The sequence below is a fragment of the Oncorhynchus keta genome, chromosome 11 (assembly GCF_023373465.1).
Source record: "Oncorhynchus keta strain PuntledgeMale-10-30-2019 chromosome 11, Oket_V2, whole genome shotgun sequence".
Lineage (NCBI taxonomy): Eukaryota > Metazoa > Chordata > Actinopteri > Salmoniformes > Salmonidae > Oncorhynchus > Oncorhynchus keta.
The window spans coordinates 35,990,086-36,002,687 of record NC_068431.1 but is presented as its reverse complement, the minus strand read 5'-3'; the positions used below and the strand labels follow the sequence as shown (position 1 = coordinate 36,002,687).

The 12,602-nt window shown below is 42.2% G+C and overlaps 1 protein-coding gene and 1 long non-coding RNA gene across 3 annotated transcripts in view; both read right to left on the bottom strand.

The window, feature by feature from the left end:
- or6at1 (odorant receptor, family 6, subfamily AT, member 1) overlaps positions 1–1,873 on the bottom strand; it is a 36,380-nt gene extending 34,507 nt beyond the window's left edge. The window contains exons 1-2 of one of the 2 annotated variants that reach the window (XM_035780378.2): positions 1,791–1,873; positions 141–323 (exon numbers count right to left, since the gene is read on the bottom strand). In XM_035780378.2, the coding sequence (XP_035636271.2) occupies positions 141–284 (144 nt within the window). In that variant the 5' untranslated portion in view covers positions 285–323; positions 1,791–1,873. The remainder of the gene's footprint in view (positions 1–140; positions 324–1,790) is intronic. The other variant, XM_052457032.1, reaches the window with a different exon arrangement.
- Positions 1,874–4,404: 2,531 nt separating this feature from the next.
- LOC118390721 (uncharacterized) lies at positions 4,405–8,406 on the bottom strand. Its single transcript, XR_004826984.1, has 3 exons — positions 8,270–8,406; positions 7,952–8,051; positions 4,405–4,826 (listed from the first exon to the last, which is right to left on the bottom strand). It is a non-coding gene; the product is annotated as an uncharacterized LOC118390721 (long non-coding RNA).
- Positions 8,407–12,602: the final 4,196 nt, after the last annotated feature.

Here is a 12,602-nt window from a genome sequence, read left to right as displayed (position 1 = left end):
AGAGCAAATTCTAAGTGAGAGGACCTGAACAAAACCCTTTGAATACTTACACTAACTACAACTCATGGTCTCTTATAACATCATCTCTATCTAATGTTATTGTGATCTGGTTCTGGCTGTGCGTGTACAATGTACAGTACCAGGTAGATGATCATGATGTTTCCACCTAGGATGACGGTGTAGGCCAGCAGGAAGATGATAAACAGGACCATCTTCTTCTCCCCCAGACTGGCCAGGCCCTGGATGATGAAGAAGGCGACAGGGCTGGACTGGGTGCTGTTCATACCTCTGGGCCAGTGGGCCTGATAGGATCTCAGACAAACCTGGTGCAGACAGAGAGATACATTGATACCTTGTAGCCTACAGATAGAATAAGTTCATTCTTAACAAACATGGCTTTGTACAGTTATATTCTTGTTACGAAAGTATCTACAATAATATATGGTGTAACTATAATTTCTATGAAAAGTGTTGCCTGTAGAAGCAAAAAATATAACTCTTATTATTTCAGATTCTCAACCTTGGTGGTGTCAGAGTGGGGAAATCTATGATATATTCGATGTGATATAACACAAACGTATACTAATTCATAGGAAGTGGTTCTCAATTATGTTCAGTTACAGGCCCAATGCAGTCAAAATTCTGTCGTATTGTACAACAGCTGATAAAACGCAGACTGTAAACGTGTGAAGAAATTTGATGTTATTATTTCCTGATAGTTGCTAGTTGAAAATACAATCTACACAGGACCTTCTAATCGGGAGGTTTCGCATGGGTGGAGTTTTGTATGGATCGAGGCAGTATAATGCTTGGAACTCCAACTTCCATCTTCAGCGTGTTCATGACAACTGTGAACTCGGGGAAAATGAGCTCAGACTGGGAATCATTGTTTTGAAGAGGTATCCAACTTGGAATTCCAAATTGGAAACTGCCATTTTTCTAGCCCTCCGACTTTACCACCTGGAGGTCACTGACATCATGATTTTACTAAGTTTTTTTCCAAGTTCTCAGTTGTCCAGAAAGTAACATTATTAATGGTCAGCTTTAATATTGCAGATAGATTGTAACATCCATCATTGTAACATCCATCAATGTAATTGTCTGCATAATTCATAATCCCCCACATATTTTTTGTAAATAGTAAATATATATATATATATATATATATATATATATATATATATATATATATACACATACATAGCCACATATACACAAATATACATACATATACATATAGTAACATTTGTTAATATAGACCAATAACAAACATTTCCAAACCTTTTTGCCAAGAACAGATTACTGTTCAGATGACATATTCATCCCCCTCCCCACTCAGACCACTCCCAGACAGTCCTAGACATTTTTTTGCTTGAGAAATAGTTTTGTTGAAAAGCTATTTTTGGTTATTTTTGACAATTTGGATGGAAAAATATTACAGTAAGGTACTTATTTGTTAGCCAGAAATGATTTGATATTGAAATAAAAATGCCTGCATTCGGCCTTTAACAAATCCAGCCAAAAGATTGAACGCTGATTTCAAAATGTGTTAGTGAATGCAAATATTGTGCACTAATCTGTTGAAATCTGATTACTATAACATAAACAGTTTGTAAACAAAACACACATTTACACTTAACGCTCATTTATAAATAATATCTCTATGAGTTATCTATACAAATTCACATAGTGTTTCCTACGGAAGTATTTTCAGACAAATCCACAAATCCAACTGTTAAAAAACTAAATCTATACGATAGTTTTGCAGTATTGGAGGGTTAACCTCTTACCTGAGTGAGTGCAGGTCACACTCAGTGATCTTGAAGCTGAGCAGCTTCTTAAATACAATTATTTTAACAGCATCCCATCGTCCCTGTTTTTCCACAGGATGATGTGAGAGGCCGAAGGGACTTGTTATTTATCTAGTTTGTATGTCTACACTACATTCATTAAGAACTTTCCCTGGAATAATTAAACAAGAGAGCTCCAATGCAACATATGTTTACATTAAACTCTAGGTAAATTGCATCATTACAGAATATTAATCATAAAAAGTAATTTAGTTGCTGTATTTAACTCTAATTGGTGGTGTTTGTGTGTATACTTCTCTGGTGAGTAATTAGGTATGGCCTCATTAGCTGCAAACAGATGTTAAATTGGGATTTTGTTACTGGTGGAACTGTCCGTAAAATCATGTTTAACAACTCTTACTGTGCACTGTCTTCTATTCCTACGGTGGATGAACAAAGCCCAGAATTCAACTGTAACACATGATTCCAAGAACACAGGATGAGATGTTACTATCCTTTGTGCAAGCACTTTAATTGTACTTATGACTCTGAGAATATACATTTTTTACTTAGGAACAGAAACAAATAACTAAACAACTGGACATAAGCAGTAGAAAAAGAGGCCTCAAGGCACATTTCAAATGACGCCCTTCACATTCAGTTTACACGTTTTGGGCCTAACTTGTTCTCTTGTCAAAAGTTAGGAATAAGGGCTCATTTGAGACACAGACCTTCAGATAAATCAGGTTTTACTCTCCCACAGCCTTGTACAATATCAACATTAGAATACCCTTCTGTAACGTCCTCTTCCTTTATGTTCTCTGGTTTATCAGAGTTCTTAAATGTACAGTGCCTTTAGAAAGTATTCACCCCCTTGGAATTTTTCCTATTTTGTTGCCTTACAACCTGGAATTAAAACATATTTTTTGGGGGGGTTGTATCATTTGATTCACACAACATGCCTACCACTTTGGAGATGCAAAATATTTTGAAACAAACAAGAAATAAGACAAAAAAACAGAAAACTTGAGCGTGCATAATTATTCACCCCCTCTAAAGTCAATACTTTATAGAGCCACCGTTTGCAGCAATTACAGCTGTAAGTCTCTTGGGATATGCCTCTATAAGCTTGGCACATCTAGCCACTGGGATTTTTGCCCATTCTTCAAGGCAAAACTGCTCCAGCTCCTTCAAGTAGGATGGGTTCCTGCTGGTGTACAGCAATCTTTAAGTCGGTGGCGGGGTAGCCTAGTGGTTAGAGTGTTGGACTAGTAACCGGAAGGTTGCAAGTTCACACCCCCGAGTTGACAAGGTACAAATCTGTTGTTCTGCCCCTGAACAGACAGTTAACCCACTGTTCCTAGGCTGTCATTGAAAATAAGAATTTGTTCTTAACTGACTTGCCTAGTAAAATATAAAAATATATATATATATATATATAAATAAAATAAAAAGTCATACCACAGACTCTCAATTGGATTGAGGTCTGGGCTTTAACTAGGCCATTCCAAGACATGTAAACATTTCCCCTTAAACCACTCAAGTGTTACTTTAGCATTGTCCTAATGGAAGGTGAACCTCCATCCCAGTCTCAAATCTCTGGAAGACTGAAACAGATTTCCCTCAATAACTTCCCTGTATTTAGAGCCATCCATCAGTCCTTCAATTCTTACTATTTTCCCAGTCCCAGCCGATTAAAAATATCCCCACAGCATGATGCTGCCACCACCATGCTTCACTGTGGGTATAGTGTTCTCGGTGTGATGAGAGGTGTTGGGTTTGTGCCAGACATAGCGTTTTCCTTGACAGACAAAAAGCTCAATTTTAGTCTCATCTGACCAGAGTACCTTCTTCACTATGTTTGGAGAGTCTCCCACATGCCTTTTGGCAAACAAACATGTTTGCTTATTTTTTCATTTAAGCACTGGCTTTTTTCTGGCTACTCTTCCATAAAGCCCAGCTCTGTGGAATGTACAGCTTAAAGTGGTCCTATGGACAGATACTCCAATCTCCGCCGTGGAGCTTTGCAGGTCCTTCAGGGTTATCTTTGGTCTCTTTGTTGCCTCTCTGATTAATGCCCTCCTTGCCTGGTCCGTGAGTTTTGGTGGGTGGCCCTCTCTTGGCAGGTTTGTTGTGGTGCCATGCTCTTTACATTTTTTATAATGTATTTAATGGTGCTCCGTGGGATGTTCAAAGTTTCAGATATTTTTTAGAACCCAACCCTGATCTGTACTTCTCCACAACTGTCTCTGGCCTGTTTGGAGAGCTCCTTGGTCTTCGTGGTGCCACTTGCTTGGTGGTGTCCCTTGCTTAGTGGTGTTGCAGCCTCTGCGGCCTTTCAGAACAGATGTATATACTGAGATCTTGTGACAGATCATGTGACAAAATCATGTGATTGCACACAGGTGCACTTTATTTAACGGATTATGTGACATCTGAAGGTAATTGGTTGCACCAGATCTTATTTTGGGGCTTCATAACAAGGGGGGTGAATAAATATGCACACACCACTTCTCCGTATTTATATATTTTTTTAATTTTTCAAGCAAGTAATTGTTCTAATTGTCCATTACATGACATCCAAATAGAAATCCATTTAAATTACAGGTTGAATTGCAACAACATAGAAAAAACGCCAAGGGGGTGAATACTTTTGCAAGGCACTGTATTCCACTGAAGACAAGTGTTAGATTCTCATGTATTGGCCACCTATGAATTTAAGGACACAGATGGAGCCATAGAGAGTACATTTCTGAACAGGATTATTTTCAGAATGAGGGGTGTTGTAGGTCTGCTGGTTTTACTGTTATGTCTGTTTGGGACATGTGCTCAGGGAGAGAGTGGAGGGGTCTGACATCACTCCACAGGGCTACAGCGAATAGGGAGTGGGGTCAAGGAACGGAGGCAGAGGAGACAACTCACAAACAGATGAAAAGTCAGACCTCTGCTGACATCTTGGCTGAACTGAGAGTCCTGAGAGACGTGGTGGTTGAACAGAGAGTGGAGCTGAGGAACATGGAGGAGCAGGTTGGGGAGCTGCAGAGAGAGAGACTACATGCAATAATACTCTTTTGGGATTTGAAGTAATTTTACAACCTATTTAGTCATGATGAAGATTCACATACTGATCAATGTCATTAATTTTGTTTTCCAGCTCAAGTAGCAGCCTTGGAGGCCAGAGTGACCACCACTGAGAGAGAAAATGTGGGTAAGAATATGTGATACAGTTGAAGTCGGAAGTTTACATACACAGATTAGAGTCATTAAAACTCATTTTCAACCACTCCACAAATTTCATGTTAGCAAACTATAGTTTTGGCAAGTCGGTTAAGATATCGACTTTGTTCAGGACACAAGTCATTTTTCAAACAGCTTGGAACATTCCAGAAAATTATGTCATGGGTTTAGAAGATTCTGACAGGCTAATTGACATAATTGGAGTCAATTGGAGGTGTACCTATGGATATAATTCAATGCCTACCTTCAAACTCCGTGCCTCTTTGCTTGACATCATGAGATAATCTAAATAAATCTGCCATGATGTCTGGTTCATCCTTGGGAGGAATTTCCAAATGCCTGAAGGTACCACATTAATCTGTACAAACAATAGTAGGCAAGTATAAACACCATGGGACCACGCAGCCGTCATACCGCTCAGGATGGAGACGCGTTCGGTCTCCTAGAGATGAACCTACTTTGGTGCAAAAGTGCAAATCAATCCCAGAACAACAGCAAAGGACCTTGTGAAGATGCTGGAGGAAACAGGTGCAAAAAGAAAACGAGTTAAACGAGTCCTATATTGACATAACCTGAAAGGCTGCTCAGAAGGAAGAAGCCACTGCTCCAAAAACACCATAAAAAGCCAGACTACGGGTTGCAACTGCACATGGGGACAAAGATAGTACTTTTTTGAGTAATGTCCTCTGGTCTGATGAAACCAAAATAGAACTGTTTGGCCATAACCATCGTTTTGTTTGGAGGAAAAACGGGGACGCTAGCAAGCTGAAGAACACCAACCAAACCGTGAAGCACAGGGTTGGCCGCATCATGTTGTGGGGGTGCTTTTCTGCAGGAGGGACTGGTGCACTTCACAAAATAGATGGGAAAATGATGTGGATATATAGAAACAACATCTCAAGACATCAGTCAGGGAGTTAAAGCTTGGTCTCAAGTTGGTCTTCCAAATGGACAATGACCCCAAGCATACTTCCAAAGTTGTGGCAAAATGGCTTAAGGACAACAAATTTGCTTACCGCCCCAAAAGGTCCACAGACGACGCAATCACAATCACACTGCACACTGCCCTAACCCATCTGGACAAGAGGAATACCTATGTGAGAATGCTGTTCATCGACTACCGCTCAGCATTCAACACCATAGTACCCTCCAAACTCGTCATCAAGCTCGAGACCCCGGGTCTCGACCCCACCCTGTGCAACTGGGTCCTGGACTTCTTGATGGGCCGCCCCCAGGTAGTGAGGGTAGGTAACAACATCTCCACCCCGCTGATCCTCAACACTGGGGCCCCACAAGGGTGGGTTCTCAGCCCTCTCCTGTACTCCCTGTTCACCCACAACTGCGTGGCCATGCACGCCTCCAACTCAATCATCAAGTTTGCAGACGACACTACAGTGGTAGGCTTGATTACCAACAACGACGAGATGGCCTACAGGGAGGAGGTGAGGGCCCACGGAGTGTGGTGTCAGGAAAATAACCACACACTCAACGTCAGCATACAGCAGAGAGAGCACCCCCCTATCCACATCGACGGGACAGTAGTGTAGAGGGTACAACGTTTTAAGTTCCTCGGCGTACACATCACGGACAATCTGAAATGGTCCAACCACACAGACAGCATAGTGAAGAAACTCGGCTTGTGTCCAAAAACACTCACAAACTTTTACAGATGCACAATCGAGAACAACCTGTCAGACTGTATCACCGCATGGTACGGCAACTGCTCCGCCCATAACCGTAAGGCTCTCCAGAGGGTAGTGAGATCTGCACAACGCATCACCGGGGGCAAACTACCTGCCCTCCAGGACACCTACACCACCCGATGTCACAGGAAGGCCAAAAAGATCATCAAGGACAACAACCACCCGAGCCACTGCCTGTTCACCCCGCTATCATCCAGAAGGCGAGGTCAGTACAGGTGCATCAAAGCTGGGACCGAGAGACTGAAAAACAGCTTCTATCTCAAGGCCATCAGACTGTTAAATAGCTATCACTAACATTGAGTGTCTGTTGCCAACATAGTGACTCAACTCCAGCCACTTTAATAATGGAAAAATGTATGTAATTAATGTATCACTAGCCACTTTAAACAATGCCACTTCATGTAATGTTTACATTCCCTACATTACTAATCTCATATGTATTCTGTACTCTATACCATCTACTGCATCTTGCCTATGCCGTTCTATACCATCACTCATTCATATATTTTTGTATGTACATATTCTTATTCATCCGTTTACACTTGTGTGTGTGTGTATATAAGGTAATTGTTGTGAAATTATTAGGTTAGATTGCTCGTTGGATATTACTGCATTGTCGGAACTAGGAGCACAGGCATTTCGCGACACTCGCATTAACATCTGCTTACCATGTGTATGTGACAAATAAAATGTGATTTGATTTGAAGTCAAGGTACTGGAGTGGCCATCACAAAGCCCTGATCTTAATGTGTGGGCACAAAGTAAAAGCATGTGCGAGCAAGGAGGACAACAAACCTGACTTCATTACACCAGCTCTGTTAGGAGGAAAGGGCCAAAATACACCCAACTTATTGTGGGAAGCTTGTGGAAGGCTACCCAAAACATTTGACCCAAGTTAAACAATTTGGAATGCTACCAAATACTAATTGAGTGGATGTAAACTTCTGACCCACTGGGAATGTGATGAAAGAAATAAAACTGTAATAAATCATTCTATACTATTATTCTGACATTTCACATTCTTAAAGTAAAGTGGTGATCCTAATTGACCGAGGACAGGGAATATTTACTTGGATTAAATGTCAGGAATTGTGAAAAACTGAGTTTAAATGTATTTGGCTAAGGTGTATGTAAACTTCCGACTTCAACTGTATGTGTTAAGTAATATGTTTATGATAGAGTGGGAAAGGTGGTCTACAAATTCATAATAATTATTATTACTATTATTATATTTTGATTAAGATGGTTTGGTTTGTGCATGTTTCTCTCCATTGCAGCATTAGCGGTCAGATTGAGTGTCATCGAGAACCAGGTAGATGAGCTGAAGAGAGAGAATACAGGAAAAATTACAACCTTGAGTTAGGCCTATATAAATCACTTCACATTGATTGTTATTCAAGCCCAATAAGCAGAACTGTCAGCCTTGGAGGACAGAATGACAGAGAAAAAGTGAAACTGCAGGAAAAGCATTGCAAAACTTGTTTTATCTAATATTTGTGAGGGGCTTAGATTGTAAAAAAAAAAAAAAAGTATTCATACCCCTTTACTCATTCCACATTTTGTTGTGTTGCAGCCTGAATTCAAAATGGATTAAAAAACTGTAGCAGAGAGGAAAACCGTGTCAGGCAAGGAAACAGGCACAATAGGATAACAGGACATAAATAGTAAGAAACGGCTAGAAACAGACTGACTGAGCAGAGATTTCGATCTGGCAGTGTGGAAGTGGCAGGACTGAGTATTTGTAGAGGTCTTGATTATGGAACAGGTTTCAGCTGGTGGGGATCTGCTCTGACTCCAGCACACCTGTCTCCGCCCACACAATCACACAGAGAGAGAGAGAGATGGAGAGGGAGAGGGAGAGAGCACTGGGGGAGTGGCGGCAGGTGAAGGAGACACAGGATGAGCAGTAAGGGCGTGGCAGGAGCAGATGTAATACTCAAGACAGTCAAAGAATCAAGTAAAAACAGGTAAAACTTTATTTTGTCTTATCAGACCTTTCAGACAAAGGAAATACAAAAACATTTTGTTTCAAAAACTCTCTATATATATTTTTCCCCCCCTTTTTCTCCCCAATTTCATGGTATCCAATTGTTAGTAGTTACTATCTTGTCTCATCGCTACAACTCCCGTAAGGGCTTGGGAGCCAGCTGCGACAGAGCCTGTGCTCGTACCCAGAGTCTCTGGTGGCACAGCGAGCACTACGATGTAGTGCCTTAGACCACTGCGCGACCCAGGAGGCAAAAATCTCTATATTTAACTATTTATTAAACATATTTCCTTTCTCACAAACAAATCAAATCAAATGTATTTATTTAGCCCTTCTCACATCAGCTGATATATCAAAGTGCTGTAGAGAAACCCAGCCTAAAACCCCAAACAGCAAGCAATGCAGGTGTAGAAGCACGGTGGCTAGGAAAAACTCCCTAGAAAGGCCAAAACCTAGGAAGAAATGCAGAGAGGAACCAGGCTATGAGGGGTGGCCAGTCCTCTTCTGGCTGTGCCGGGTGGAGATTATAACAGAACATGGCCAAGATGTTCAAATGTTCATAAATGACCAGCATGGTCAAATAATAATAATCACAGTAGTTGTCGAGGGTGCAGCAAGTCAGCACCTCAGGAGTAAATGTCAGTTGGCTTTTCATAGCCGATCATTAAGAGTATCTCTACCGCTCCTGCTGTCTCTAGAGAGTTGAAAACAGCAGGTCTGGGACAGGTAGCACATCCGGTGAACAGGTCAGGGTTCCATAGCCGCAGGCAGAACAGTTGAAACTGGAGCAGCAGTACGGCCAGGTGGACTGGGGACAGCAAGGAGTCATCATGCCAGGTGGTCCTGAGGCATGGTCCTAGGGCTCAGGTCCTCCGAGAGAGAGAAAGAAAGTGAGAAAGAGAGAATTAGAGAGAGCATACTTAAATTCACACAGGACACCAGATAAGACAGGAGAAGTACTCCAGATATAAAAGACTGACCCTGGCCCCCCAGACAGGGCCAAACAGGCAAGATATAACCCCACCCACTTTGCCAAAGCACAGCCCCCACACCACTAGAGGGATATCTTCAATAACTAACTTACCATCCTGAGACAAGGCGAGTATAGCCCACAAAGATCTCCGCCAAGGGGGGGCGCCAACCCAGACAGGAAGATCACATCAGTGACTCAACCCACTAAAGTGACGCACCCCTCCTAGGGACGGCATGAAAAGGAAAGTAGAGCATTGCAGTAGTCTAACCTAGAAGTAACAAAAGCATGGATACATTTTCCTGCATCATTTTTGGACAGAAAGTTTCTGATTATTGCAATGTTACGTAGATGGAAAAAAGCTGTCCTTGAAACAGTCTTGATATGTTCGTCAAAAGAGAGATCAGGGTCCAGAGTAACGCAGAGGTCCTTCACAGTTTTATTTGAGACGACTGTACAACCATTAAGATGAATTGTCAGATTCAACAGAAGATCTCTTTGTTTCTTGGGACCTAGAACAAGAATCTCAGTTTTGTCCGAGTTTAAAAGTAGAAAGTTGGCAGCCATCCACTTCCTTATGTCTGAAACACAGGTTTCTAGTGAGGGCAATTTTGGGGCTTCACCATGTTTCATTGAAATGTACAGCTGTGTGTCATCCGCATAGCAGTGAAAGTTAACCCCCCAAGGGGGGGGGCGCCAACCCAGGCAGGAAGATCACATCAGTGACTCAACCCACTCAAGTGACGCACCCCTCCTAGGGACGGCATGGAAGAGCACCAGTAAATATCCTACTACAATCCACCAGGATTTTCAAATCCCTATTTTATCCCATTTATTTTAATATTGTCACAAATTATTGCACCTGAATTTGACAATCATATTTTCTCTGAAAGCTTTTAAGAAATTAATTTAATGCGTACAGTAATTGTCACGTTGTTGGTAATAATGATGGTTGGACCAAGGCGCAGCGAATGTTGAGTTCCACATATTGTGAAACTAAGCAACGACAAAAACAAATAAACAATAAACTAACCACGAACCGTGACTACAGATATGCTTTGTGCACAAAACTTAAAACACATACATTCAAACAATATCCCATAACCCACAGGTGAAAAAAAAAATGCAACTTAAGTATGATCCCCAATTAGAGACAACGATTACCTGCTTCCTCTAATTGGGAATCATACCCAAACCCCAACATAGAAAATAAACCTAGAACCCCACATAGAAATAATAAACTAGACTAAAAACCCCTAGTCACGTCCTGACCTACTCTACCATAGAAAATATAGGCTTTCTATGGTCAGGACGTGATATTTCCCCGCCCCCCCCCCCAAAAGGTGCGGACTCAGACCGCAAAACCTGAAACAAAAAGAGAGGGTTAGGGGAGGGGTGTCTAGTGTCGGTGGCGGCTCTGGTGCGGGGCGAAGTACCCGCTCATCCGCCAGCATAGGGGGCGGCTAGGGTGCAGGACAAAGTACCCGCTCATCCTGCGGATCCAGCCATGGACCCAGGCTGAACACTGTGCCTGGACTGGACCTAGGCATAGGGGAAAGCTCCCGCCATGGAGCAGGACTGGACGCTATGCCTGGACTTGGCACCAACGCCGAAGAAGACTCTGGCCTTGGAGCTGGACTGGACAGCGTGCTTAGACTGGGCATCGGCGCAGGGGAAGGCTCCGGCCATGGAGCTGGAGGTTCCGGACCGTTGACCATCTCAGGAGGTTCCGGAGTGTTAAAACTTTCTGTGGCCTTCCTCCCCGACTTCCTCGCTGTCCCTCCTTCGCTGCTTCCGCCTGCTTCCATGGCAGGATCTTGTCTCCTGCCATTATTTCTTCCCAAGTCCAGGATATTCTCTCCCTGATATCCTCCAAAGACCAGGATGCCATCTCCTCCCATCTCCTCCCGTTGTGATGGGATCTTCTGTCACATTGTTCGCAATAATGATGGTCGGACCAAGGTGCAGCGTATGTTGAGTTCTACATATTTTAAAAACTTCTGTATTGAGTAGCTTGGATGAATAAGGTGCCCAGAAGTGCTGTAACGCATATTTTGAAAATCTGAGACGACAGTGTTGTTAACAAAAGGCTAAGCTTGTGTTTGAATATATTTATTTAATTTCATTTGCGATTTTCATGAATAGTAAAAGTTGCGTTATGCTAATGCATTTGAGGCTATGATTACGCTCCCGGATACAGGTTTGCTCGTCGCAAGAGGTTAAAAAGAGTCTTTTTGCATTTGTGCAGATTGCCATGTCTCATTTTTGATTAATTGAAAATGATACTTTTTTCAAAGTATCTCTCTATTTCAAACAAGCATTGCAGAGCTGGCTACAACTTCATTTTCATCCCCAGAACATAGAACAAATATTATGGTTGAACACAAATGCACTGGTTGATAAAATACCTGTCACGAATACCACCGATGGTGGCTCCCCTTCCTGTTCGGGTGGCGCTCGGCGGTCGTCGTCGCTGGTCTACTAGCTTCCACCGATCCCTTTTTCCTTTCCTTTTCGCTTGCTTTTGTCTAATTGTTTTCACCTGTTCCTTGTTGGGGTTTTGGGATGGGTGTTATTTAGTTTGTTTTGCCCGCTGGTGTTTGTTGTTGCTTGTTGTTATTGTTACGTTTGTTGTGTATCGTTGTCTTTTGGGTTTTCGCTGTCCGGGTTTTGTAACTAAGGTTTTGGGTTTGTTTGCACCTGTGTTAGGGCTTCACCCATGTTTGGACCTGTTACATTGTAGAGGACATTAAAGCGTTTTTCCCCGTTTTTCCCATTAAAGCGTTTTTTTGCTCTCTGTATCTGACTCCACACCCATCACTCGCCCACCGTTACAACACCTGTATTTATTGGAAAGATGTTTGAAAAGGGTATTTTGTTCTGAAATTATATTGTAAATTGGAATGGTAGAGTTA